Source organism: Mustela erminea, chromosome 1 (assembly GCF_009829155.1).
Source record: "Mustela erminea isolate mMusErm1 chromosome 1, mMusErm1.Pri, whole genome shotgun sequence".
Classification (NCBI taxonomy): domain Eukaryota; kingdom Metazoa; phylum Chordata; class Mammalia; order Carnivora; family Mustelidae; genus Mustela; species Mustela erminea.
Genome location: NC_045614.1, coordinates 5,327,671 through 5,351,160, shown reverse-complemented (window position 1 = coordinate 5,351,160; position 23,490 = coordinate 5,327,671). Strand labels below are relative to the sequence as shown.

General features: G+C 54.5%; 3 protein-coding genes and 1 pseudogene across 3 annotated transcripts; 2 read left to right on the top strand and 2 right to left on the bottom strand.

Moving 5' to 3' along the window:
- Window positions 1-1,533: 1,533 nt before the first annotated feature.
- LOC116567902 lies at window positions 1,534-1,913 on the top strand (annotated as a pseudogene).
- Window positions 1,914-8,045: 6,132 nt separating this feature from the next.
- Window positions 8,046-14,410, bottom strand: CD320 (CD320 molecule). Its single transcript, XM_032303276.1, has 6 exons — window positions 14,378-14,410; window positions 12,235-12,484; window positions 9,599-9,712; window positions 9,026-9,259; window positions 8,615-8,773; window positions 8,046-8,499 (listed from the first exon to the last, which is right to left on the bottom strand). The coding sequence occupies exons 1-6, from the start codon at window positions 14,408-14,410 to the stop codon at window positions 8,357-8,359; spliced, it is 933 nt and encodes a 310-aa protein (XP_032159167.1). The 3' UTR covers window positions 8,046-8,356.
- A 903-nt stretch (window positions 14,411-15,313) lies between these two features.
- Window positions 15,314-22,342, bottom strand: NDUFA7 (NADH:ubiquinone oxidoreductase subunit A7). The gene is made up of 4 exons (XM_032309006.1): window positions 22,229-22,342; window positions 21,759-21,808; window positions 18,685-18,834; window positions 15,314-15,503 (listed from the first exon to the last, which is right to left on the bottom strand). The coding sequence occupies exons 1-4, from the start codon at window positions 22,277-22,279 to the stop codon at window positions 15,413-15,415; spliced, it is 342 nt and encodes a 113-aa protein (XP_032164897.1). The 5' UTR covers window positions 22,280-22,342; the 3' UTR covers window positions 15,314-15,412.
- Window positions 22,343-22,388: 46 nt separating this feature from the next.
- Window positions 22,389-23,453, top strand: RPS28 (ribosomal protein S28). The gene is made up of 4 exons (XM_032309019.1): window positions 22,389-22,483; window positions 22,580-22,627; window positions 23,048-23,181; window positions 23,377-23,453. The coding sequence occupies exons 1-3, from the start codon at window positions 22,445-22,447 to the stop codon at window positions 23,168-23,170; spliced, it is 210 nt and encodes a 69-aa protein (XP_032164910.1). The 5' UTR covers window positions 22,389-22,444; the 3' UTR covers window positions 23,171-23,181; window positions 23,377-23,453.
- Window positions 23,454-23,490: the final 37 nt, after the last annotated feature.

Genomic DNA, 23,490 nt, shown 5'->3' with positions numbered 1-23,490 from the left:
GGGAGGTGGAGTGTAACAGGGTCAGAGCTTCAGTTTTGCAAGATGGAGAGCTCTGGAAGCGGATGATGGTGACAGCTGCACACCATGCCACCGAAATGTGTACCTAGAAATGGTTAAAAGATTTTATTAGAGCAGGCGGGTGCATGAGGGGGAGGGGCAGAGGGAGAGGAACAAACCCCACGTGGGGCTCCATCCCAGCACCCCTAGATCATGACCTGAGCGGGAGCCAGCTGCTTCACGGGACACCCTCCCCCCCATTTATGTTTATTTTACAACAAGGAAAACACAAAGGTGAAGGTCACCTGAAGGGACAGCGAGAAGGTTAGAAACAAAAGCAAACGCCGGAACCTGGGGAAGAACTATGGGAAAGAACCAGAAGCTGCACGTGGTGAGGGGGAGACTCCAGGCCGGATGGTGAAGGGAGAGAGCGCCACCTGCAGGTCGCTCGCGGCATTCTCGGGGACGCCGGCGCACCGCGCAGCGCAGCCCCAGCCCATCTGTCCTCCTGCGGAAATCGCGCTCCCACCCTTGGGGCAGAACAGACGCCCCATCCCGGAAACACACATCAGCAGAAAGACATCCTTAGTCATCACAGCTGCCAGCCTGCACCTAGACCCACAGGCCAGCCTTCCCTCCGGGGCTGTGGGTAAACAACGTGCTGGAGTCCGGGCAAAGCCCCCAGGGGCCACCAGCTCCCAGACCTTGCCCCGGGGGCCACCAGCTCCAAGACAGGCTTGCCTATGCCAGAAGCCACCCCAGAACCCTCCCTCTGCACCAGATGGTTCCCATCAGCACACAGATAGGCTGGGTCATCTTCCACCTTTTGTTTTTTTTTGGGGGGGGGGGTTGGTTTTATCGTTGAGATGAAATCCACATAACATAAAATTAAACTTCAGCAGCGAAGAGTACACTTAAAAGTAAACCTTGGTGGCAGTTAGTGTATGTACAAGGCTATGCAACTGTTTTCTAATTCCGAAACATATCACATGGCAAAGAAGCGTTCGAAAAGATGTTCCGCACATCTGTGATCAGGGAATTGCAAATTAAAACAAGATACCGCCACGCACCTACTAAAAACCCAAATTGGGGGGGCGCCTGGGTGGCTCAGTGGGTTAAAGCCTCTGCCTTCAGCTCAGGTCATGATCCCAGGGTCCTGGGATTGAGCCCCACATAGGGCTCCCTGCTCAGCAGGGAGCCTGCTTCCCCCCAACCCTGCTCTGTCTCTCTGCCTACTTGTGATCTCTGTGTGTCAAATAAATAAATAAAATCTTTAAAAAACAAACAAACAAACAAAACAAAAACCCCCAAACTGGGGATGCCGGGGGAGGGGGGGTTGCTCAGTCGGTTAAGCATCTGCCTTTGGCTCAGGCCATGATCCCTGGGTGGTGGGTTCAAGCCCCACATCAGGCTCCCTGCTCAGCAGGAAGCCTGCATCTCCCTCTCCCTCTTCCTGCCCCTCCCCATGCTTGTATTCTGCCAAATAAATAAAATCTTAAAAAACAGGCAGGCGCAGTTGTGTGCTGGATTGCCAAGATGTCATTCCCTAAGTACCAGCCGTTGCCTCTGGCTACCCTACCCTCTACCCTCAACCCTGCTGAATACAACATCTCTCTGGAAGCCCGGTTGGCCGCAGGATCCCAACCTAAATGGGAGTATCTGCTTCAGTACAATGACCCCAAATGCCAAGAGCTCATCGAAGATCCTGTCTTGATCCGTTGCACCCAGGCAAGATCAGCAAACATCTATCCCAATTTCAGACCCACTCCCAAGACTTCACTCTTAGGAGCTCTGTTTGGGATTGGGCCCCTTTTCTTCCGGTTTTATGTTTTCAAAACTGACAGAGATAAGAAAAACTTATCCAGGAAGGAAAATTGGATCGAACATGGAACATTTCATATTCAGTCTGGCAGTGATGACTGTGTATTATTGTTTAAATAAATCTATTAATCATTTTTTTTATCTTAAAAAAATAATAATAATAGGGGTACCTGGGTGGCTCAGTGGGTTAAGCCTCTGCTTTCGGCTCAGGTCATGATCTCAGGGTCCTGGGATCGAAACCCACATCAGGCTCTCTGCTCAGTGGGGAGTCTGCTTCCCCCGCCCCCGCCTGCTGCTCTGCCTACTTGTGATGTCTTTCTCTCTCTCTGTCAAATTAATAAAATCTTTTTAAAAGAACTCTTTAAAAAATAATTAATAAAAATAAAAGAACCTCTGAGATATGACACACCATTTAGTCTACTAAGGTGACCATAACCAAACACGCCACAGTCTAAGACTTAGTTTTTTTTCTTACAGTTCTGGAGACTAGAAGTCCAGCTCAAGGTGCCAGGAAAGCTGGTTCCCTCTGAGGCCTCCCTCCTCTGCTGGCAGGTGGCACCTTCTCCCTGTGATCGCATGTGGTCATCCCTCCGTGTCCACATCCGTGAGCCTGCTCTGTGTATCCAAAATTTCCTTTGCCCAGAGGACACCCAACAAGGGGCGCCTGGGTGGCTCAGTGGGTTAAGCTGCTGCCTTCGGCTCGGGTCATGATCTCCAGGTCCTGGGATCGAGTCCCGCATCGGGCTCTCTGCTCGGCGGGGAGCCTGCTTCCTCCTCTCTCTCTCTGCCTGCCTCTCTGCCTGCTTGTGATCTCTCTCTGTCAAATAAATAAATAAATAAAATCTTTAAAAAAAAAAAAAAAAGGACACCCAACAGATTGGATCGGGGCCCACTCCAGTGGCTTCCTGAATCACCTCCTTAAAGGTGTCACAATTTTAAAAATTAAAAGTAAATGATAAAGGCCCCATCCCTAAATACAGTCATGTTTTGAGGTACAGAAGATTAGGGCTTCTGCACATTAGTTGGGAGAGGACACGACTCAGCCCACGACATACCCTAGAAGACCCTAGAATTCACCCACTACATTTTGTTTGATTTTAGGATTTCAGGATATTTAGGATATTTTAGGATATTTGCAGATTTTGTGCCCCGAGCACTATGAGGAATTGTAGGGGATTTCAGCCCTCAAGGAGAAACCCCACAGCCTCTAGCTACCTACCCCTATCTCTCCCCCCTCCCCAGACCCCGGCAACCACTCTCTTTCTGCCCCTACCTGGGATACGAACAGGACCATATGATACCCGACATTTTGCTCCTTTCACTTCAAGTATTTTCAAGGCTCTCCCGTGCTGTAACAGGACTTCGCTCCTTTTTACAGCTGAGTAAGACGCCCTCGTACAGATGAGCCCCGTCAGGTTTATCCATTCATCCCCTGATGGACCTTTCCACTGGTTCTACATTCGGGCTCTTGGCGACTGGCTGGCTGGGAACATTCATCTACAGCAAATACGTTTTGAATAAACGAAGAAACCTAATCATGTAACCCAAAGAACCCCATCCGAGTGGAAATTTCACACTGTAATGAGAATAGAAGAAAGCATCCAAGATTCCTTTCTTTCCCAGTCTGGCCTTTTGTTCCGCATTACAAATTATAACGTAAGTGTGGCTTCAGCACAAAGTGTACCTACACACCGCCGTTACTAAACCAATTTGGCAAAAACAAAACAAATGAAAAAAAAACCTTGTCCTGAGCCAGAAGATTTCAGTTAGATAAATCACTGCCTTAAAGAGGGATTTTTTTCGTTATTGCAGGAAGACCCTTCAAAGCCTAAGTCGGACCATGCATCTCTCGGCTGAAAACTCCAAGAGGACCCACCATACCTCCCTCACTCTGTGCCTCCCCATCCGCACCCCAGCCATCACCTCTTACCAGTGCACCACCCCCTCCACAAGCCTCCCGACTTCCTGTTTCTGGAACGCACTTCTGCCTCAGGGCCTTTGCACTTGCTGTTTGCTCTTCTCAGAATGTTCTCCACCTATATACCCGCACTGTTCACCTTACTTCCTTCATGTCTCCCCTCAAATGTCTCCGTGCTCTGGAAGCCTCTTTTGATTACGAAATAGAAAGATAGTGACCCTTCTTCCCCCAACCCAGCAAGCCCACCCCTCCTCCTTGGGTACTCAGATTCCAGAACTTAGCACCGTCTGACACTGATGTGGTTTTAGTAGGGTTTAGTAGCTGACCATCTGCTCCGTCACGCCACCTCCACTAACTCCTCTCCATGGGGGAAGGGGTCTTGTTCGGTTCAAGGCGAGTCTCCAGCATCTACAACGCCTGCCACCGTGTCGGTGCTCAATGAATATTTGTCCTCCTCCACAAACTAACCTAGAAATGCAGTGCGATCCCAAAGTCCCAAGTCGATATTTTCTGAAATGCTACACGCCCGTGAAAAGATTCGCGCACTACCTGTTAGAGGTGCTGGTTCCAGAACATTACGAGTGTGCTAAATGCCAGGGAGTTGTTCTCTTTAAAATGATTAATTTTCTCTTACGTCAATTTCACATCAATAAACAATGGCTTGATGTAATACTATCACGCTCCTATTAGAATGGCTAAAATTTCAAAGGCTGCCCACAGCAAGCGAAGGGACAAGAATAAATACGTTGCTTGGGGAGGAAAGTAAGAGTGCACCCACTCTGTAAGGCACGTTGGCGTTTCTTTAAAATTAAAAGGGGCACCTGGTTGGCTCAGTTGGTAGCGCTTGTGACTCTTGATCTCAGGGTTGTGAGTTCAAGCCCCGTTTTGGGCATGGAAGCTACTTAAAAAATTTAAATTAAATTAAATTAAATATATACCTACCACGTGATGCAACCACTCCTCTCCTGGGGTACTTACCCAAAAGGAATAAGAGCACATGAAGAAACTTAGATCTAACTTCAAAGCAGGGGGCACCTGGGTGGCTCAGTCGATAAGCCTCTGCCTTTGGCTCAGGTCATGATTCCAGAGTCCTGGGATGGAGCCTGCTTCCGGCTCCCTGCTCGGTGTGGAACCTGCTTCTCCCTCTCCCTCTGCCTGCCTCTCTGCCTACTTGTGATCTCTATCAAGTGGGTAAATTTTTTAAAAATCTTAAAAAAAAAAAAAAAAGAGTTAACTTTTAGCACATGCAACAACAGGTACAGATCTTAAATATGTCAAGTAAAAAACACCAGATAGAACAGGCCACCTATGACATGCGTCTGGAACTGCAGTTGGAGGCTCAGTCGGAAGAGCGTGCAACTCTTGATAGGGTTCGAGCCCCACATTAGATATAGAGATTATTTAAATAAATATTTTTTAAAAATAGAAACGTGATGAATCTATAGTGTCAGAAGCCAATCAATCGTTCCCTGGGTCATGAGAGGGGTAATGAAAAAGGGGCACCGGGAAACGCCGGGGGAAGACCCTTGAACACTTGATGCTAGGTTTAAGAAGTATGGCATCAGAGGCCACCTGTGGTAGACTCCATCGTTATGAAATGTCCCGATCAGGCAATCCCACAGAAATGGGAAGTGGGTTATTAGGAGTCGGGGGCTGGGGGATGGCCATGGGGAGTGAGTGCTAATGGGGGCAGGGTTTCCTTTTGGGGGATGACAAGGTGCTGGAACTAGGTGCCCAACACTGTGAATGTACTAAGTGCCATGGAATGTCTACTTAAACTGGTTATGGTTAATCCAATGTTAATTTTTCCTTAATTAAAAAAAAAAAAAAAGAGGAAGGTCAAGAGTTAAAGAGACAAGCACACCCCCCACCCCAGGCTCCCATCATCCCCTGGAGCCTCTAAGCCCCCAAACACCTGCTCCCAGCCACCTGCCTGGGTCCACCGCCTCCTCTTCCTGGGCTCCCCAAACACTGCCCTCCCCAACTTTTAAGTTTGGACCGTCCCTGCGGTTTCCTGGAAGTGACTCACTGAGCCTGCTGTACGGGACAGCAGAGCGAGCCCCACTCCGGGGGAACAGAGGCAGCTGCAACCCCAGCCTCTTCAGAGCGACAGACATTGGTCCCCGTGCCTGTCCCAGCAAGCAAATGGCAGAACTGCTGTCCCACATGACATTACACAGAACTGTCATCTGCATGCTGGGACAGGCGCGGGGACCAATGTCAGTCTGTGGGCAGAGCTGCGGGCCAAGAGATAGTCAGCTGGCTGATGGGGACAGGCGTCCCCCCACACCTGCCTGCCCCACCCTCTGCCCTCTGCGTGGAAGGTGGCCTGCAAGGATGGCACCACGATGCGGGTCCTGTCAAGGTTCACGCCCTTGTGTGGTCCCCACGCACATCTGGGCTGACCTAGGACTCCACAGAAGCAAGAGCACGCATCCAAAGGGACGCTGGGCCGTCTCGCTCAGAGGGCCAGAGAGGGGAGGGGGTGGCTCCACTGCCCTGGCCATCCCAAGGCACCAGACATACCAGAGAAATTCTAGATGCCGATGTCCACCCGGCCCAGCCCCCAGAGGACAGCAGGCACCATTCACTACGTGGGACGGAAGAGCGGCAGCAGACGTGACAGAGAACACGTGGCGGGAGGTTTGCGCCTCTGAACCCACGTGACGCCGACGGATGAGCCAGACCTCTGATTAGGTGACATGTGCCAGTGGCTTCATACCCCCCTTCCCCCCTTGCCCCCTGACCCACGGATGCTGACAATGCCTGAGCAAAGGGGACAAAAACCTAAAAACAAGAAAATCCAGCCGAGCTCCAAGCAACACTGCCAGATACGGAATTCGTTTGCCTGCCCCTGAAACTCCCTCTTTCAGAAAGCTCTGGGGGGCCCAGATAGTCGACTGCCCAAGTTACCCCACTTCTCCCTCCCAGCCTCAATTCCTCTTTTTATGCTTCAAATTCACTAAAAAAGGGGACACCTGGGGGCCTCAGTCGGTGAAGCGTCTGCCTTCAGCTCAGGTCATGATCTCAGAGTCCTGGGATCGAGCCCCGCATCGGGCTCCCTGCTCAGGGGGGAGCCTGCTTCCCTCTCTCCCTCTGCCTGCCTCTCTGCCTACTTGTGATTTCTGTCAAATAAATACAATCTTAAAAATAAATAAATAGATAAATAAATAAATCCATCAGTGAAGTGTGAGTCCCCGAAACCCTGGACACTCCGCCCTCGGACCCTGACAAAGGCAGAGCCCCAGGTCCTCCCCCCCCCCCCCCTCTCTCTCTCTCTAGGTTCCCCGTGACCTCGCTGTGTGGCCGGCGAGGCTGCCGTGTGCCCTCTTGTGAGGACCCGTGAGTCATCGCCCTCGTTCCTCGAAGTTCCCAGATAGTCTTTGCTGAAATGCGTCCAGCGATTGTAAGAACCCCAAGCGCCGACCCAGCCGGAACACTGGCTGCAGACAGGAAAGGTAAGTGGAGGCAGGCCGGGCAGAGCAGAAACCCAGGTGGATGCCACAGGCGCTCCTAGCCCGTGGCGACCCTGTCAATAGGCCAGTACCTACGGGACAGACGGCGTCTGCTCCCAGAGCCCACTGGGGTTATTCAAACGAGCCAACCCCAAGCCCACCTGCCCACGGGAACCACAATAAACCTTCTTGCCCATGTTCTCCTCGAGCTCCCCCTGCCTCCGGACCCTGGTGCTTTCTTCCTGGGCATGGGTAGTGTGCCCCCTGCCCCCCATCTTTTGGGAACTGTGAGTCTTTTCAGTGGCAGTCCACAGCCCAGAGCACAAAGCCCCCATGTTAAAACTGGGTGGATGGGGCTTCTGGGAGGCTCAGTGGGTTAAAGTCTCTGCCTTCAGCTCCGGTCATGATTCCAGCATCCTGGGATCGAGCCCCAAGTCAGGTTCTCTGCTCAGCAGGGAGCCTGCTTCCCTTCCCCTCTCTCTGCCTGCCTCTCTGCCTACTTGTGATTTGTCAAATAAACAAATAAAACCTTTAAAAAAAACAAAAAAACTGGGTGGAGCCCAGATCAACCCTGAGATGCCCAGCTTACATCTCAGAGAGCGAGAAGCCATGACAGATGGTGGTCCCCCGGGACTCCGCACAGGGGCTGGCCGGTAAGGAAGACCACCCCGCTGCCCCAGGCCCACCGCCTCCTCCTCTGGGTCCCAGGAAGCCAGAGGCAGAGCGGCCGAGGGAGCGCGCAGGGCTGGGTCCCCGAGTCCCACCCTCTGGCGGCACTACCACCGCGGAGGAGGGGCTGTGAGGGAGACCGTCGGCTGCCCGGGCAGAGGGAGACAGAGGCCCAGAAGCAGACGGAGGATGTGAAGTAACTTTAATCAGCACCTTCCGATGAGGGCAGGAGGAGTGCCTACGTGTGGGGCCGCGCCCCGGAGCAGACTGGGGCCAGCCCCTCCGTTCCGACTGTGATGCACTCCCCATCCAGGGTCCCGGCACCCCCAGCCTCTCTGGGACCGGCTGCAGGAGCTCGGCTCCACGGTGCTGCCTGGCCAGAAGGACCCACGGCTGAGGGCTGGTGTGCCAGCACCCGTGCGCCGCCGCTGACGTACCAGGTCTCCAGAGCTGCTGCCGCTCCGGGACCAGGAGCCTGGGTGGCAAGAGCTTGTCCTCAGAGCAGCGAGGGCTTCCTGTCTGACAGCAGCAGCGACTCCTTCACGACCACCAGCAGCCCCAGCGGGTGCAGGCGCCCGCGGGCACAGAGCCGGGACAGCACGAACAGGGAGATGGCGGCCACACCGGCACTCAGCACCACTGTGGGGTCAGACAGGCAGGGGTCAGCAGGAGCAGGAGCTGGCCGCACAGAGAGGGGCGTTTGCAGCCTGTGTCCTCCCCAAGCCCCAGGAGGAGGAGGCCCTGGCCATCTTACCCGCAGCTGCGATAACCCCCCAAGCACTCCGGTTTCCAGACTGGACGGAGTCCTCGTCCCCAGTGGGGGTGGCTGTGACATTCCTGAGAGAGGGGACACTGTGCGGGGTCACGGGGGTCCCCGTGGATGTGGCAGTCCCTTCCTGGAGGGTCTCAGTTCCTGCAATAAGTCCAGGCATTCAGCAGCCCCGGGGTGGGCGGGGAGACCCTGGAACATGTGTTCCAAATGCGGGGGACGGGGGCGGGAGGGACCTTGCGGCTCATCTCCCGCTGCCCCCAGGGGATGCAGGCCCAGGTGGATGCAAGTGTCCACACTTTCAGCCTGGTCACCCACCAGAGGGTGTCAAGTGTCCTTTTCTAACGGCCAGCCCACCCCACCCCTCCAGGCACGCTGAGGTCCCAGGACACACACCACAGCCAAGCTCATCACTGGAGTCGGGACAGTCGGGATGGCCATCGCAGAGCCACGTGTGTGGGACACAGGCACCGCCCAGCAGGCAGCGGAGCTCCCCCGCCGGGCAGGGCTGGGAACTGCAGTTGTGACCGTTCTCGTGAATGCCATCTCGGCAGTCCTCCACGTTGTCACAAGGGCAGGGGCTGCCAGTGGGTGGCTGGCACTCTCCGTCCTGGGCACAAGGCTTGATACCTGGGGTACAAGGTCAGTCTGGTCCCAAACACCCACCCAACAGTGCTGCGGTACGCCCCTCCACCAAGCCTTCTCGTAAGCCCCGCCTTCCAGGAACAGGTGACCTTAGAAAACCCACACATCCTAAAGATCCCAACCCTTGTGAGCTCCACCTGCCAGGCCCGGCCTCCCTTCAAGCCCCTCTTCCCGAGCCCCACCCCCAAGTCCCCTTCCCAGTCAACCCACCTCTTCTTGTAAGCCCTGCCCACTCTCAGGCCCCGCCCCATCACCCCCAAGACCACACCCCTTGCACCAGCGCCTCACCCCCTGCGGCCCCGACCCCAGAGCGAAGCCACTCACTGCAGTCCTCCTCATCGCTGCCGTCGGGGCAGTCCTGGTCACCGTCGCAGCGCAGAATGAGGGGCACGCAGAAGCCACTCGTGCGGCACTGGAAGCTGGTGGGCGAGCAGGAGCCTACAAGGAGCACACAAGTGAGGTCTGGGAGGCACCAGTCCTGCCTCCCTCCGCCAGGGGCATGGAGGTTACAGACTGCGACCACTAGAGACAGGCCAGGTCCCAGGGCGCTGGAATGACACTGGTAGCCACCATTTGCAGAGGACCTACTCGGTGGGAGGCCCGGAGCGCAGGTTCTCCTGCCATGCCCATGCTGCGGAAGACACTGAGGAGAGTGACAAAGCCCCAGGCTGCAGCGCTGGTGGCAAAGTCCAGGTCTGAACCCAGGTCTCACTGATCCCAGAGTCTTTACAGGCTCCTGGCCAGACGGTCTCCCCAAGAGGCCCTCCAAGATCCACAGATCAAAGCACTGGGGTAGCGGCCATCTCCAAGCCTGCCCCGCACCAGGCCCGTGGTCAGGGTCAGCATGGCCTGTTATATCCCACCTGCTTAGCCAAGGGGAAACTGAGGCCCTGGGCAGAGGACCTGCTTAGTTAGCAAGGCTTGTCCACTCACCTCCTAAATTCCTCCCAGATCCAACCACCTTCCCCATCCTGAATGTGCCGCCTCCTCACAAGGCCCCGTCCCCATCTCCATTTGGACACTGGGGACCACAGAGTCACATCATTTAGTCACCTGCCCTTGCCCCCCCCCCTGCTCAAAACCATGCCCCCTTCTCGTGCCAAATCCGTTTTGTCTGTGGGGTTGCAAGGCCTGGCCCAGCCCCACCACTTCCTGGACCTCACTGCCTCCCTCCTCTTCCCTCTTCAACCACCTCCCTCTGGCCTGACGGGCTCGTTCCGACCTCAGGGACTTTGCCCATGCAGGTTCCTGGCCCAGTCCTCCCTCTCTCCTCCCCACTCTGCAACTGCGATTCCTTCTCAGCCTTCAGATCTCAGCTTCTTTCTCGGAAAGGGTCTCCTGCACCTCTCAGGGAGGCCTGACGCTCCGCCTTCCCCCAGTAACAACGGTCCTCAAACTGGTATCCACACAGACTGGACACGCGGTGGAGATCAGGGCCGGGACCTCGTGACCGCAAGCCCAGGGTAATACAGACACGAGTCACACCAAGGTCCAGGCTGTGTCCTGATGAGAGCTGAGCCTTCCTGGGCCCCAGGCAGTGAGGCTCAAGCTACGTGCTGATCTGGAGGAGCACGGACGGCCTAGAACGAGGGCCAGCAGGAGGGAGTCTGACAGACGGAGGAAAGGAATGGCCCTTTTCTTGGGTGCAGTGGTGGGAGAGAAGTGGGGGGCACAAATACCCCAACCTAGTGGCTCTCCAGTCCATCCTGGTACTCTTGCCACTTTCACCTTTACTTGGGCCTGTGCCTCCAGACCCCCTGTTCCCCAGAGCCACTCTGTTCACAGGCCCCCAGGCACAATGATACCTGTGGCCCACAAAGTCCCTGAGCTTTTGAAGTCAGGAAGAGGTATGGCCGGACCTGGATCTGGCTTCCTTCCCTGCCCACAAGGGTGGGGGTGTCTGGCCATCTCTGGGTGCGGTTTCCTCTCCAGGCCTAGCCATTCTCAGCCCTGCAAACCTCCAGACCTCCCTCCCTGGAGTGTGGGTTCTTCCTGGACACTGGGGGTTCTTCCTGGACCCTGGGGGGGGCAAAGCACAGCACACCAGGCCTCATAGGGCTGTGGGGTCAGACAGGAGTTAGAAGTGACCAGTGGGGGAATAAAAGAAAGTGACTGGTGACTTTTCCATCCAGCCTCAGTTCCCTCCCCTGTAAAACGAGCACGCTAGAAGTCCCTATCATAGGGTCCGGAGGAGACCACTTGCAGTTTGGTACTTGGTTAAAGTGAGTCCTGCCCCCTTAAAGGACCCAGGAACATTTAGCCTGTAAAGGCAAGGTCTTTGGCATGAGCCAGGAGACCAGATCAGACGGGAGCTCACAGCTGAAAGCGAGGGTCACCTGTGCCTACAGGGAGATCACTCTATCCCACCGCTCTGGGAACCTCAGAGATGGCCACCAAGATCACTTAGGCCCAGGAGCAGGTGTCCAAGGGCCTGGGGTTACCGGGAGGGAGAGAAACCTTTTGCTCTCTAAAGCCAGAGGAGCAAGGCGCAGGGATGGGGAGGGTGGGGCCTGGTGGCCCAGGAAACTCTGCCATATGGCCTCGGGGTCGGACGGGGGTATATTCGCCGCAGCGGCTGCCAAGAGGCGCCAGGTGACCGGCCATGCAGTTAGAGGTCGGACAACCGGAGCCTCCAGCAAGCCTTCCTGCCCACGCTGGGCTGAAGGGCTGCTTGGAGGTGACAAAGGGGTCCGCCAAAGCGGAGCGGGAGTGGGGTGTGAGAAGGCAGAAGCCGGGCAGCGAGAAGCAGTCAGGGTCACCCAGGCGACGATCGCTCTCTGGGGATGGCTGGCTCAAGGGCCAGGCTCCCGGCACGCCAGAGTCTCAAGCCACGTGCGGGGGGAGTGTCCGGGACCCGCGAGCGGCACAGCCAATAGCGAGGCGCCGCCGGGGCGCGGGGCGGGGCGGGCCGGCGGAGGGGTGCGCGCGCGCGGGGTGCGCGGGGCGCGGAGCTAACTCACCTGGGGCCTGGGCCAAGGTCTGGGTCGGCATCGGGGCTGCCTTCAGGCCCAGCCCGAAGCCGAGCAGCAGCCGCAGCGCCAGGCCCAGGGCTGCCGGCCGCCGCACTCCGCCCTGCGCCATGCAGCTCCTCGCCGCACCGCCCCTGCCCTGGAACTGACCACGCGCCGACCCGGCCTCGCTTTTATCCCCGCGCACGCGCGCCGCCGTCGGGGGCGGGGCCCACGCCTCGAAGATGTGCGGCGCCCCCGGCTACGCCTACCGTAAAGGTCCGAATACGAGGAGACCCACAATTTGAGGCTCTAACCCACTTTTCCCAGTGACAAGGTCTATGGAAAAATCCCGGCCCGTTTGAAGTTAGAAACTGTGGGGATGTAAAGGAACTCGTCGGTGTCTACTCACAACATCGAAGGCGTCGTATGAGTCCTGCGGCAAATATGACTGTCTAATTACTATAGTTAATATGGCAGCCACCCCCTGAGGCACGCTCCAGCCTCTGCCTCCCCCAGCTTCTCTTCTGCACCCAGCCTTTGCTACTTTGCTCACTTTGACTTAGTGTCTCTTGACCCACTAGAAGGTCAGTGGTAGGACAGGAGTGCTATGTTGTTCACTGCGTCCCCAGTGCCCAGCACAGGGTCTGCCACCATAACGGGCTCTTCAATATTTAGTGAAAGTGAATGAAACACTTCCAGAAGTTCCATCAGGGGTCCTGTCCCTCGCACCTGGGAGCGCTCACCCACGCCCACTGCCTCCTTCAGTCTTCCTTACCGGGAAGTAGGTCGTATTCTTCCAGAACAAGATACACAAAGGCCGCCCATGGGCTTTCTCTTCTTGTGCTTAATCCATAGGCACATAAAATACAAATCTTCTGGGGCGACTGGGGGGCTCAGTCGGTTAAGCGTCCGCCTTTCCCTGGGGTCACGATCCTTAGGGTCCTGGGATCAAGCCTTGCATTGGGCTTCCCGCTCAGCGGGGAGCTTGCTTCTCCCTCTCCCTGCGGCTCTGCCTACTTGTGCGCTCTGTGTCAAAAAAAAAAAAAAAAAAAAAAAAAAAAAAAAAAAAAAACCTTCTACAGACTTTCTAGCCAATGAGAGGCTGAGTTTTCTTGAAAATAAATATTTTATCAATAGCTCTGCCTTCAGAAGAGGCAACAGGTGGACTGCCAGCAGAACCCCAGACAAGTGGTGCGCCCTCAGTGTTAGGTGTACAAGCATTGACCCCCCACCCCAAACCCCCACCCCCGGTTCCTGGGAAGCAACACTAAGCATCCCGAGTTTTCCCACAAGGGGCTCTGTTTGCAGGTTGTTGGCAAGCTTCACTATTTGAAAATGTTGAAAGTTATAGCTGCTTTTGGAGTGTGTATATTATATGTGTCTGTTGGGGTTTTTTGTTGTTTAAAAAAAAAAAAACCTCCCAGATATCCCAGGGGAAATGGGTTAAGAGGCAAAGATGTACAGGTGCAGAGGCAGATGGAAAGCTGGCAAACAGGACTGTGCATGGCAGAGGTGGGGAGAGCCCCACCTTTGAGGCTGAGAGGTCTCTGGGGTGCAGGGATAAAAGCGGAAGATGCCGTGGATCTATAGTAGTTAGGCGGACTCATCAGCTGTCGGGTTCAATGTCATTGAGCCTGAGCAAGTTCTTGTCCTCCCATTCCTGTTTTTCTGCTGAGGGGGTGTGGCATCACCCATGACCTCCCAGGATTGTTCCACAAAGGAGCTGAGATCCCCAGAGCGTTCAAAACAGTACCTTGCACACAGACCTTAGGTGTCAGACCTCCTTCCCACCCCCACTCCCTTGCAAAACTTCAAGTCTGTGTCACCGGACTATTCAGAAACCTCCAATGGCATATCTGGCCCGCAGTCTGTGGAAGCCCTCAGGGCAGCCTTCCTTGTGACCTCAGTACACCCTGCCCAGACTTCCTCTCCCTCCCAATCTCTTTCCTGAATCTGACTCAGCCTTTGCTCTAGAGTCCCACCTCGTCCAGAAAACCTGCCCTGGGGGCTGCAGCCTGGGGTTTTCTCCCAGGTGAGCTTTTAGCATTTCTATTGCCAACTCTGAGGCTCCATGATACATCCTGCCTTGCTCTTGGCTTCCAGAGAGCAGAGCAGTAGCAACACCCGGATCTTCCTACATCTCTTCACCCACTGAACGTGTGGGGTTCTTCCGCAGGGCAGCCATGTCACGCCCCCACTTGAGGTCCCTACATGGCTCCCCATTGTTCCTTCGGACAGACCTGGTTTGTTTTTCTGGCTTTCACTCAACATCTCATTCCTCCACAAGTACCAGCCCCTTCTTTTCCTAGGCTGACTCCACCTTGCTCCCCAGGCCCACAATGAGAGGTTTCTGGTTCATGGGGTGCCTGGGTGGCTTAAGCCTTTGCCTTTGGCTCAGGTCATGATCTCAGGGTTCTGGGATCTAGCCCTGCATTGGGCTCTTTGCTCAGTAGGGAGACTGCTTCCCACCCACCCCACCCCTCCCCCCACCCCCACTCCCCACCCAGCCTCTCTGCCTGCCTCTCTGCCCACTTGTGATCTCTGTCAAATAAATAAAATCTTAAAAAAAAAAAGAAAGAAAGAGAGGAAGGTAGGTAGGTAGGTATCTGGTTCAGGGAGGCCTTTCTTCACCTGTTCTAGGTGAGCCTTCTCTGGGAGTTGCCCTGCAGTCCTCAGTCACCCCCATGAAGCTGCAGGGCACTCCAGGCCGGATGGGGGCAGCCGTGGAAGGGCGCGGGCTGGTGTCGACGTGAGCAGCAGCAGCGGGGGCGCGAGCAAACCTAAGGGAGCAGCTTGCGTTCAGCCCCAGGGTCCTTCACCGTCAGTGCCCCCCGAACATCCAAAGTTCCTAGAACCCAGCCTACTGATCTCTAGGTTAGCCAGGCCCCCAAGAAGGGATGGTGACAACACCGGAGCCTCTGGACCCCATGGCATCAGACTCGATGCCCAGTGACAGCGTGTCACCCTGAAGCTCAGGAACCCCCTCCCTCCTGCCACCCTGGAGCGCTGGCAGAGTGAACAGAATCGGCACCAACTTCCCCAGGAAATCCAGGAAGTCGTACGCAGCTTCAAAAAGTCAGAACAGAAGTGACACTGGAGAGCTGCGTGTATTTGTCATAAATTAGGTCGCGTTCTTCTTGGAAGGAACACACGGAGGGGAAGCACTCAGGCGGCCCTGGGAGCAGAGTCACAGGTAAGGCTGGTCTTTGGACAGCTCCCACCTCTTCATGGGAGGGGCTGGCGACACAGCCTTCTTCTCAGTGGCAGCTGCAGCCGAGCTGGAAGGGAAGAGACTTTGGTTAGGGCCAGGTCTCCGGAGAGCAGCGTGGGCGGATCTGAGGGAGCCCCACACCTGCGCCCAGCAAGACCATGCCTGCCAGGACTGTGTGCAGGCCAGCAGGAGCGTGTTTCAGAATGCCCAGACGCCTTCACTGGGGTCCCCCAGAGGGTCAGCCAACCCTCGCTGGGAGCTGGCCAGCCCCCTACCCACCCAAGCCCCCACTGAATGCCCAGTCAGCCTGCCCTGGCTCCTGAGCTCAAAGGCAGCCATGAAGGGCTGGCCGCCTCCTCTAGTACCCCCTCCCACTTGTGGCCCCAGGGTGGACGAGCACCCCACTCCTGTTGCCCCCAAATAGAATACTGGCAAAAGGGCCAAGCAATCAGGTGACGGGTGCCCACTGCTCTCTCCCCGTCGGGTGCTGAGCACTTGACACGTGGCAGGCACTGCCCATGCCCCGGCAGAGCGCTAAGACCGGGCCTCAGTCTAATGAGGCTGAGAGTCAAGTGCAATTGGTAAATACTCCGTTTGGGGAGCCCGGGTGGTTTAGTCGGCTAGGCGTCGGACTCTTGGTTTCAGTTCAGGTCATGATCTCAGGGTCCTAAGACAGCCCTGCATCAGGCTCCCGGCTGAGTGGGGAGTCTGTCCCCACCACCCTGCTCCCGACTCTCCCCCTGCTTGTGTGTGCATGCATGTGCCAGCTCTCTCTCTAAAATCAATCAATCTTTAAAAAAAAAAAGAGGAAAAAAAAAAAAGAATGCACCATTTGACCCACAGTGAGCCCCAAGAGAGACCCTAACAACAAATCCAAGGAGGGTGTCCTGAGACACCCAAGCCCCTGGGCCCCTGGTGCCTCGGGCCGGAGAGGCTGGCGCATGGTCAGCCAACTAAGGAGAGGAGGCGGGTGGGGAGGCTCTCTTGTGCAGAAGACCCCCAAGAGCAGGGGTTCCAGGGCTGCCCGCCCTCCCAGGGGTCTGAAGAACGTATAAGAGACAGAAGTGGCCTCCCTAGGAAAGTCAGGCATCCCAGGAGCAGGTGAGGGGCTGTGGGGGGAACTGGGTAGTGTGCCAGTCTGGTGCTGGACTCTGGAGAATCAGAAGGTAACAAGGGCCATAACATTGGCCATTCACCGAGTTCTAACTACACAGCAGGCCTTGCCTGGCCTCATCACCTTACAGATCTCACCACACTGCAAGCCTACCCTCCCATTTTACAGATGTAGAAACTGAGGCTCAAGAAGGACGCAACAGGGCACCTGGGTGGCTCAGTGGGTTAAAGCCTCTGCCTTCAGCTTAGGTCATGATCCCAGGTCCAGGGATCGAGCCCCACATCGGGCTCTCTGCTCAGCGGGGAGTCTGCTTCCCCCTCTCTCTCTCTCCCTGCCTCTCTGCCTACTTGTGATCTCTGCTGTCAAATAAATAAAATAAAAATCTTTAAAAAAAAAAAAAAAGAAGGACGGAACACTGGCTGCAGACCATACGATGAACCAGCTGTAGAGCCCAGACACCACTGGGGGGCTGAGCAAACTGGTCTGAAATCCTGCTTCTGCTCCTCACTAGCTGTGTGACCCAGTTAGGTCACATGGCCTCTCTGTGTCTTGATTTCCTCTTCTGCAACAGGGGCCATCACTGCCCAACTTGTGGAGGGGTCAGTAGGCAGGCAGGGCCGACTCCATTCTAAAACCTTACAAATATTAACTATGAAGATTAAACTTCCTAACAACTCTGCTATAGACTCAATGTTTTGTGCCTCCCAAACTCCTGCTGAAATCTCAACCCCCAATGTGACAGCATTTGGAGGCAGGGCTCTTGGGAGGTGATTAGGTCTTAAGGCAGGAGCCCTCAAGAATGGGATTAGTGCCCTCATAAGAGACCCCAGGCACCCCTTACCCTTCTACCACGTGAGGACAGAGCAAGAAAATGCCATCTGCGAATCAAGAAGAGTGCACTCGCCAGACACAGAACCTGCCAGCACCTTGATCCTGGACTTCCCAGCCTCCAGAAGTGTGCCAAAGAGGTTTCTGTTGTTTATAAGCCAGAGCAGTCTATGCTACTGTCACAGTAGCTCAGTGGACTGAGATACACTCCCTAAAGTAGATACTATTATCATCCCCTTTTGAGAGAAGGCACCTGAGGCCAGGGACCAAACTGGGTTTTAAGGGACCTGAGATTTACACGATTGTTTCTTTGGGGCACCTGGCTGGTTCAGTCAGTGAAGCAGCCGACTCTGGATCTTAGGGTCCTGCGTTTGAGCCCCATGTTGGGTGTGGAGCCTACTTGAAAAGAAAATACAATTCTTTCTTTAAGAAGAGTTCAAAGGGCGCCTGGGTGGCTCAGTGGGTTAAGCCGCTGCCTTCGGCTCAGGTCATGATCTCAGGGTCCTGGGATCGAGTCCCGCATCGGGCTCTCTACTCAGCAGGGAGCCTGCTTCCCTCTCTCTCTCTCTCTGCCTGCCTCTCCGACTACTTGTGATTTCTCTCTGTCAAATAAATAAATAAAATCTTTAAAAAAAAAAAAAAAAAAAGAAGAGTTCAAAGAGGGATGCCTGAGTGGCTCAGTTGGCTGGACGACTGCCTTCGGCTCAGGTCATGATCCTGGAGTCCCGGGATCGAGTCCCGCATCGGGCTCCCAGCTCCATGGGGAGTCTGCTTCTTTTTCTGACCTTCTCCTCGCTCATGCTCTCTCTCACTGTCTCTCTCTCAAATAAATAAATAAAATCTTTAAAAAAAAAAAAAAAGAAGAGGAGGAGTTCAAAGAAAATGTGGTTGTATGTGTATATATATATATATATATATATATATATACAACCACATATATATATATATATACACATACACACACGTACACGCACAATGTATGCAAATACCAAATCTTTACGTTGTACACCTGAAACTCACATAATGTTATAGGTCAATTAACGCCTCCATTTCAAAAAAAAAAAAATTACAAAAACAAGACCTGGGCTTCTCCCAGAGCCCTTGATGGGAGCACGGAGCTTCATTCGCTTTGTAGGAAATGCAGCCCAGGCTGAGGCCCCAACCGTTACTCTGGGCTGGGTGGGGATGAACAGAGCTCTCCCATGAAAAGCCCCCACAGCACAGTTCCTGACACAGGTGACGCTCAGTGGGCCCTTGAAAAGCACAAGCAAGAGAAAGGGCTGGTTCCGGACTGTGGGGTCCTCACCTCTCCGCAGGCTTGCCGGACGCCAGTACCTTCTGGGAGGACATGATGACTGAGGGCGGCACAGCTTCCCGGCGGCCATCGCGAGTGCAGTAGTGGTTATTGGAGAGCTTGTGGCTGGGGCCCACGGGGAGCTTGGGAGGAGGCTGAGTTCTGCAGGAAAAAAACATCACCATTGAAGCAAACAGAAAATCACTTTAAAAAATTTTATTTATTTGAGAGAGCGAATGCAAGTGTGCACGCTCACATAAAGATTCTCAAGCAGACTCCCCACTGTGCACAGAGCCCAACATGGGCCTTGATCCCACGACCCCAAGATCATGACCTGAGCGGAAACCGAGAGTCGAACGCTTAACTGAGCCCCCCAGGCAGCCCTAATATAAAGTCACTCTTCCGGGCTACGCTGGCCTGGGCTGCCTCCATCACTGCTGCAGGCCACGGCAATTCCTTGATCCGCTGTCGTGGATGCATGGCTAGGGAGGATCCAGGGCCCTGAAGCAGGTAGCAGTCTCTGCTTCGGGTGGGAAGGTGCTGGAAGGCAAGGCCTAGATATCCCCCAAATGCATGGAGGACCTTTTTCTGAGATTTCTCAGGGAAGAGGGCAGCCCAGATTGGACACCCAGGCCTGTTCCCAGTCCACCATGGCCCAAAAGCTTCCATCTGGCCTCACTTCCAGCTGCAGGAAGCTGGAAGCCAGGCTACAGAACTCCTGGGCTTCCTGTTACCTCAGGAACTCTGAAGAACCATGCTGGGATCAAGGCTTATTACTCAAAGAGCACCTTGTCCTCTGAGGTCTCTGCATTTCCTGCCTGGTCACCAACACTATAGCCAGGGCTGGACGAGGGAACAGAGCTCTGCCCTGGGTTGGGCTAAAACCTAGGGTGAATTTACAAAGAAGCCAGAAGCCTAAAATGGAAATGCTAACCTCAAAACAAGAGAGAAGCCTCCCTGGAAAACATAGCAGAGAGGAGAAGACAGAGAAAATAGGAGAAATCATAAAATCACCGGATTTTCATTCAACCCTGTTTTAAAGTAATTGGTTTAATTAATTAATTCACAATAATTGGTTAGCCGTTTTGCCAGGATTTAAGTTTTTTTTAAAACAAGCAACAGCTATTGTATTAAAAAAATGAGAAATATACATAAAAATATAAAAATTTGGTATTAAAAGCAATATCCTGGGGCACCTGTGTGGCTCAGTCGGTTAAAGTGTCCCACTTTTGGTTTTGGCTCAGGGCATGATCTCAGGTCCCCACATCAGGCTCTGCGCTCAGTATGCCTCTGCTTGAGATGCTCTTTCTCCTCCCTCTGCCCTGCCCCCAGTTCACACGTGTGTGCATGCTCGCTATCAAACAATCAATCAATTAGATCTTTAGAGTAAATAAGTAAAAGCAATATCCTCGGGTACCTGGCTGGCCTGGTCAGTGGTGCGTGCGACGCTTTTTTAAAGATTTTATTTATTTGACAGAGAGACATAGCCAGAGAGGGAAAACAAGCAGGGGGAGTGGGAGAAGGAGAATCAGGCTTCCCGCTGAGCCAGGAGCCGAATGCGGTGGCACGCATGACCTGAGCCACAGGCAGACGCTTAATGACTGAGCCACCCATGCTGTGTGACTCTCGATCTCTGGGTTGTGAGTTCAAGCACCATGTTTGGTGTACAGGTTACTTAGAAATAAAATCTTAAAAGCGGGGGGGGGCACTATCCTGTGTGGCAGTTAGCATTTGCTTAACCCCTAGAGTGCAGACGACACCCCTCCACCCTCGGTGGGTGGGCCATAGCTTTCTGCCACCTAGCAGAAAGGTTAAAAACCGCATGCCCAAGAGACACAAAGGAATCACTAGGGGGCGCCATGCCCTAAGGAAGTTTGTAAATTTTATAAATCCTTTTCCTCAACTGGTCTACCAACTACCCTGGATAGAAAGCAACTTGAAACTTCTGATATTTGGAATTAGTTGTAATAGGTAGACATTCACATAAGTTTGGTTATTCAAATGCTAGTTGTCTTCCTTTCGTGCTAATTCTCAATGGCTGCCTTACCTTTGCCTACTCCTCTGACTTCCAATATACTGATATCCCTCCTTCCCTCCAAGTGTTCCAGCCACAGACCTCCTGCCTACTTCTGGCTCTGTCAGGCCTCAACAGCCTTGGCACATACTGTTCCCTCCGTTCAGAATGTTCTTTCAATCATGGCCATTTGGCTCATTACTCTGGTCATTCAAATGTCAATCCCAGAAAAAAAGACCTTTCCTGACCACTTGACCTAATGTAGCCACCCCACAGCTGACTCTAATTTAGTTTGTCTTCAGAGCATTCCAGAATGCTCTTTACCTGTTGCATTTATTTCCCTACTCTATCTTTCTCTTTCTAGAACTTGAACTCCGTGAAAGGAATGGGGATAACTTTTCTTCTTGGTCCTGGTATCCCTGAGGACATGGCAGGGGCTTATAAATATTAAGTAATTTTTGCACATTTTAAATGAGTTTGGAATCAAGGCACCTATGGGTTCAAATCCCAGCTGTCACTTTCTAGCTTCTGAGTGACTTTAAGAAAATGATCGATCGTCTCTCTGAAACTCACATTTTTTCATTTGTAGCTTGAGGATGATAACCCTAACTGGCAGGACCACACTGAGGACTCCACAGCTACACGATCCCCACTCTGAATTCATGTCCAACCTAACTATATCACGAGCAGCCGGCTGTGAGTACAGGAAAGTTAAAAGCAAACCTCTGCTTCCACAGCCTGCCAGGGACAGGAGGGAAGATGCCGGTCCAGCAAACCGGGGACCTAAAGGACAAGCATTTTGTTCCCCATGTTAAGAAAAACAGGACAAAGGGGCGCCTGGGTGGCTCAGTGGGTTAAGCCTCTGCCTTTGGCTCAGGTCATGATCTCAGGGTCCTGGAATCCAGCCCCGCATCAGGCTCTCTGCTCAGCAGGGAGCCTGCTCCCCCGCCACCACCGCCTGCCTCTCTGCCGACTTGTGATCTCTGTCAAATAAATTTTAAAAACCTTTAAAAATAAATAAATAAATAACAGGACAAGGCCAGAGTGTAGGCAGCGAGCGGGGCTTGCTCACCGCTTGGAGATCTCCTGGTAGCGCAGCTGCAACTTCGACTGCAAATCGTGCTGTGGGAGGGGGGGAGAGGAAGGCAGTCAACCCGCAGGGTCCTCCAGGAGAGGAGAGAGCGAGGGAACGGGGCATCCCAGGGGTGTAGAAGGGAAGGTCGGACGGAGATGGTACAGGGATGTGGGCCCTAGAGATGAAGACGAAAGCTAAGGCCGGGGCCTCAAAATACAAAGTTAAGAAGGTCCGGGACTAGATAGATCTCAGTCCAGAATGGGTCCAGGGCTGGGGTGCAGTTGGTTGTGTTGGCTGAGGCAGTCACGAGTTGGGGGTCCCGGGCTGAGACACCGGTTCCGACCTAAGGGGATCTCGGTACCAAAAGCCTCAGGCCCAAGGGTGCAGGAAGAAGGGGACTAGTGGGAGCGGGTCCAAGGCGCACGCAACCCTCAGCCTCCCCGTTTGGCCCCTTCCGCCCCGCGCACCCCCGACGCCCAGTTCCGCAGCCGCTGGATGAAGCGAGTGGCGGACGCCATCTTCGTTTGCACTGAAGGACGCCGGTGACGTCCCTACCGCGAGGGCTGCTGGGAAGAACGTACGCGGTCTCGCGAGAGGATGGGCAGGCGGGGCTAGGATGTACTATAAAAGGTCTCCTCGGACCACGTGACCCCTCTCCGCCCGACCGCCGCCGCGCCGCCATTATGGACACGAGCCGTGTGCAGCCCATCAAGTTGGCCAGGGTGAGGTGGGGAGTCCTGTTTTGGGGGTCCGGGATGAAGAGACATGGGGTGGCGGGCTCGGGCTGCCCAGGTCTGATCGCAGCTTCCCTCCGCTAGGTCACCAAAGTTCTGGGCAGGACCGGCTCGCAGGGACAGTGCACACAGGTGAGCACGCGGGTGGGGACGCCCCAGGGTCTGAGCCCTGCTGACTGCCTGGCCGGCTGGACCCTGAAAACCGGAGTCCGTATATAGTACTCCGACGTTCCTCTTTCTTGTGGCTTAACCGGTCCCAGCGATCTCTTTGTGGCTCCATACCCTGCTGAGTGTGTCCCTCTCCCGAACAGGACTGGAGCTGCCGCTGGCCCTCCTGGCGGCTGCTCTTCCCGCTCGAGAACTTTGTTCTCCGCGACTTGTCTCTCTCGGGTTTCTCTCCTGGCTCTGCCCTGCCTCCCAGGCGCAGCCCCCTTTTTAAGTATCTCTGGGTGGGTCCCAACAACGTCCTTTGAATCGAAACCTGTTGCCCAGCCCGCGGTGCCTATCTGCTGCTCGAGCTGACTCGTTGGCGTCCTCGGGTGGGCCCCGTAGGTGCGCGTGGAGTTCATGGACGACACGAGCCGCTCCATCATCCGCAACGTGAAAGGCCCCGTGCGCGAGGGCGACGTGCTCACCCTGCTGGAGTCAGAGCGAGAAGCTCGGAGGTTACGCTGAACTTGGAGTTGGTGAGTGCAGGACAGGGGTGGGGATCGGCAGGCCTATTAGACCCTTCCTTGGTGGTAGTTAGGGAGGCTTCCCAAGTCCATGGCGTGAGAGGCTGTTGGGGTGGGAAGTGTAGAAAGAGGATATTGAGATTTGGAAGACCGGGGAAGGAGTTGCTAGGCGGCCCCTCAGTATCTCTTCTTTGGGTTTGTTTACAGGGTCCTGGATATCTGGGTTGGCCGCTTGCTCGCAGGGATGATCTGCATGGATTAATAAATCATTTGTCTGGCTCTGAGTAAGGCTTATAAAATCTTCTAGAGGGAGCCTCTCCC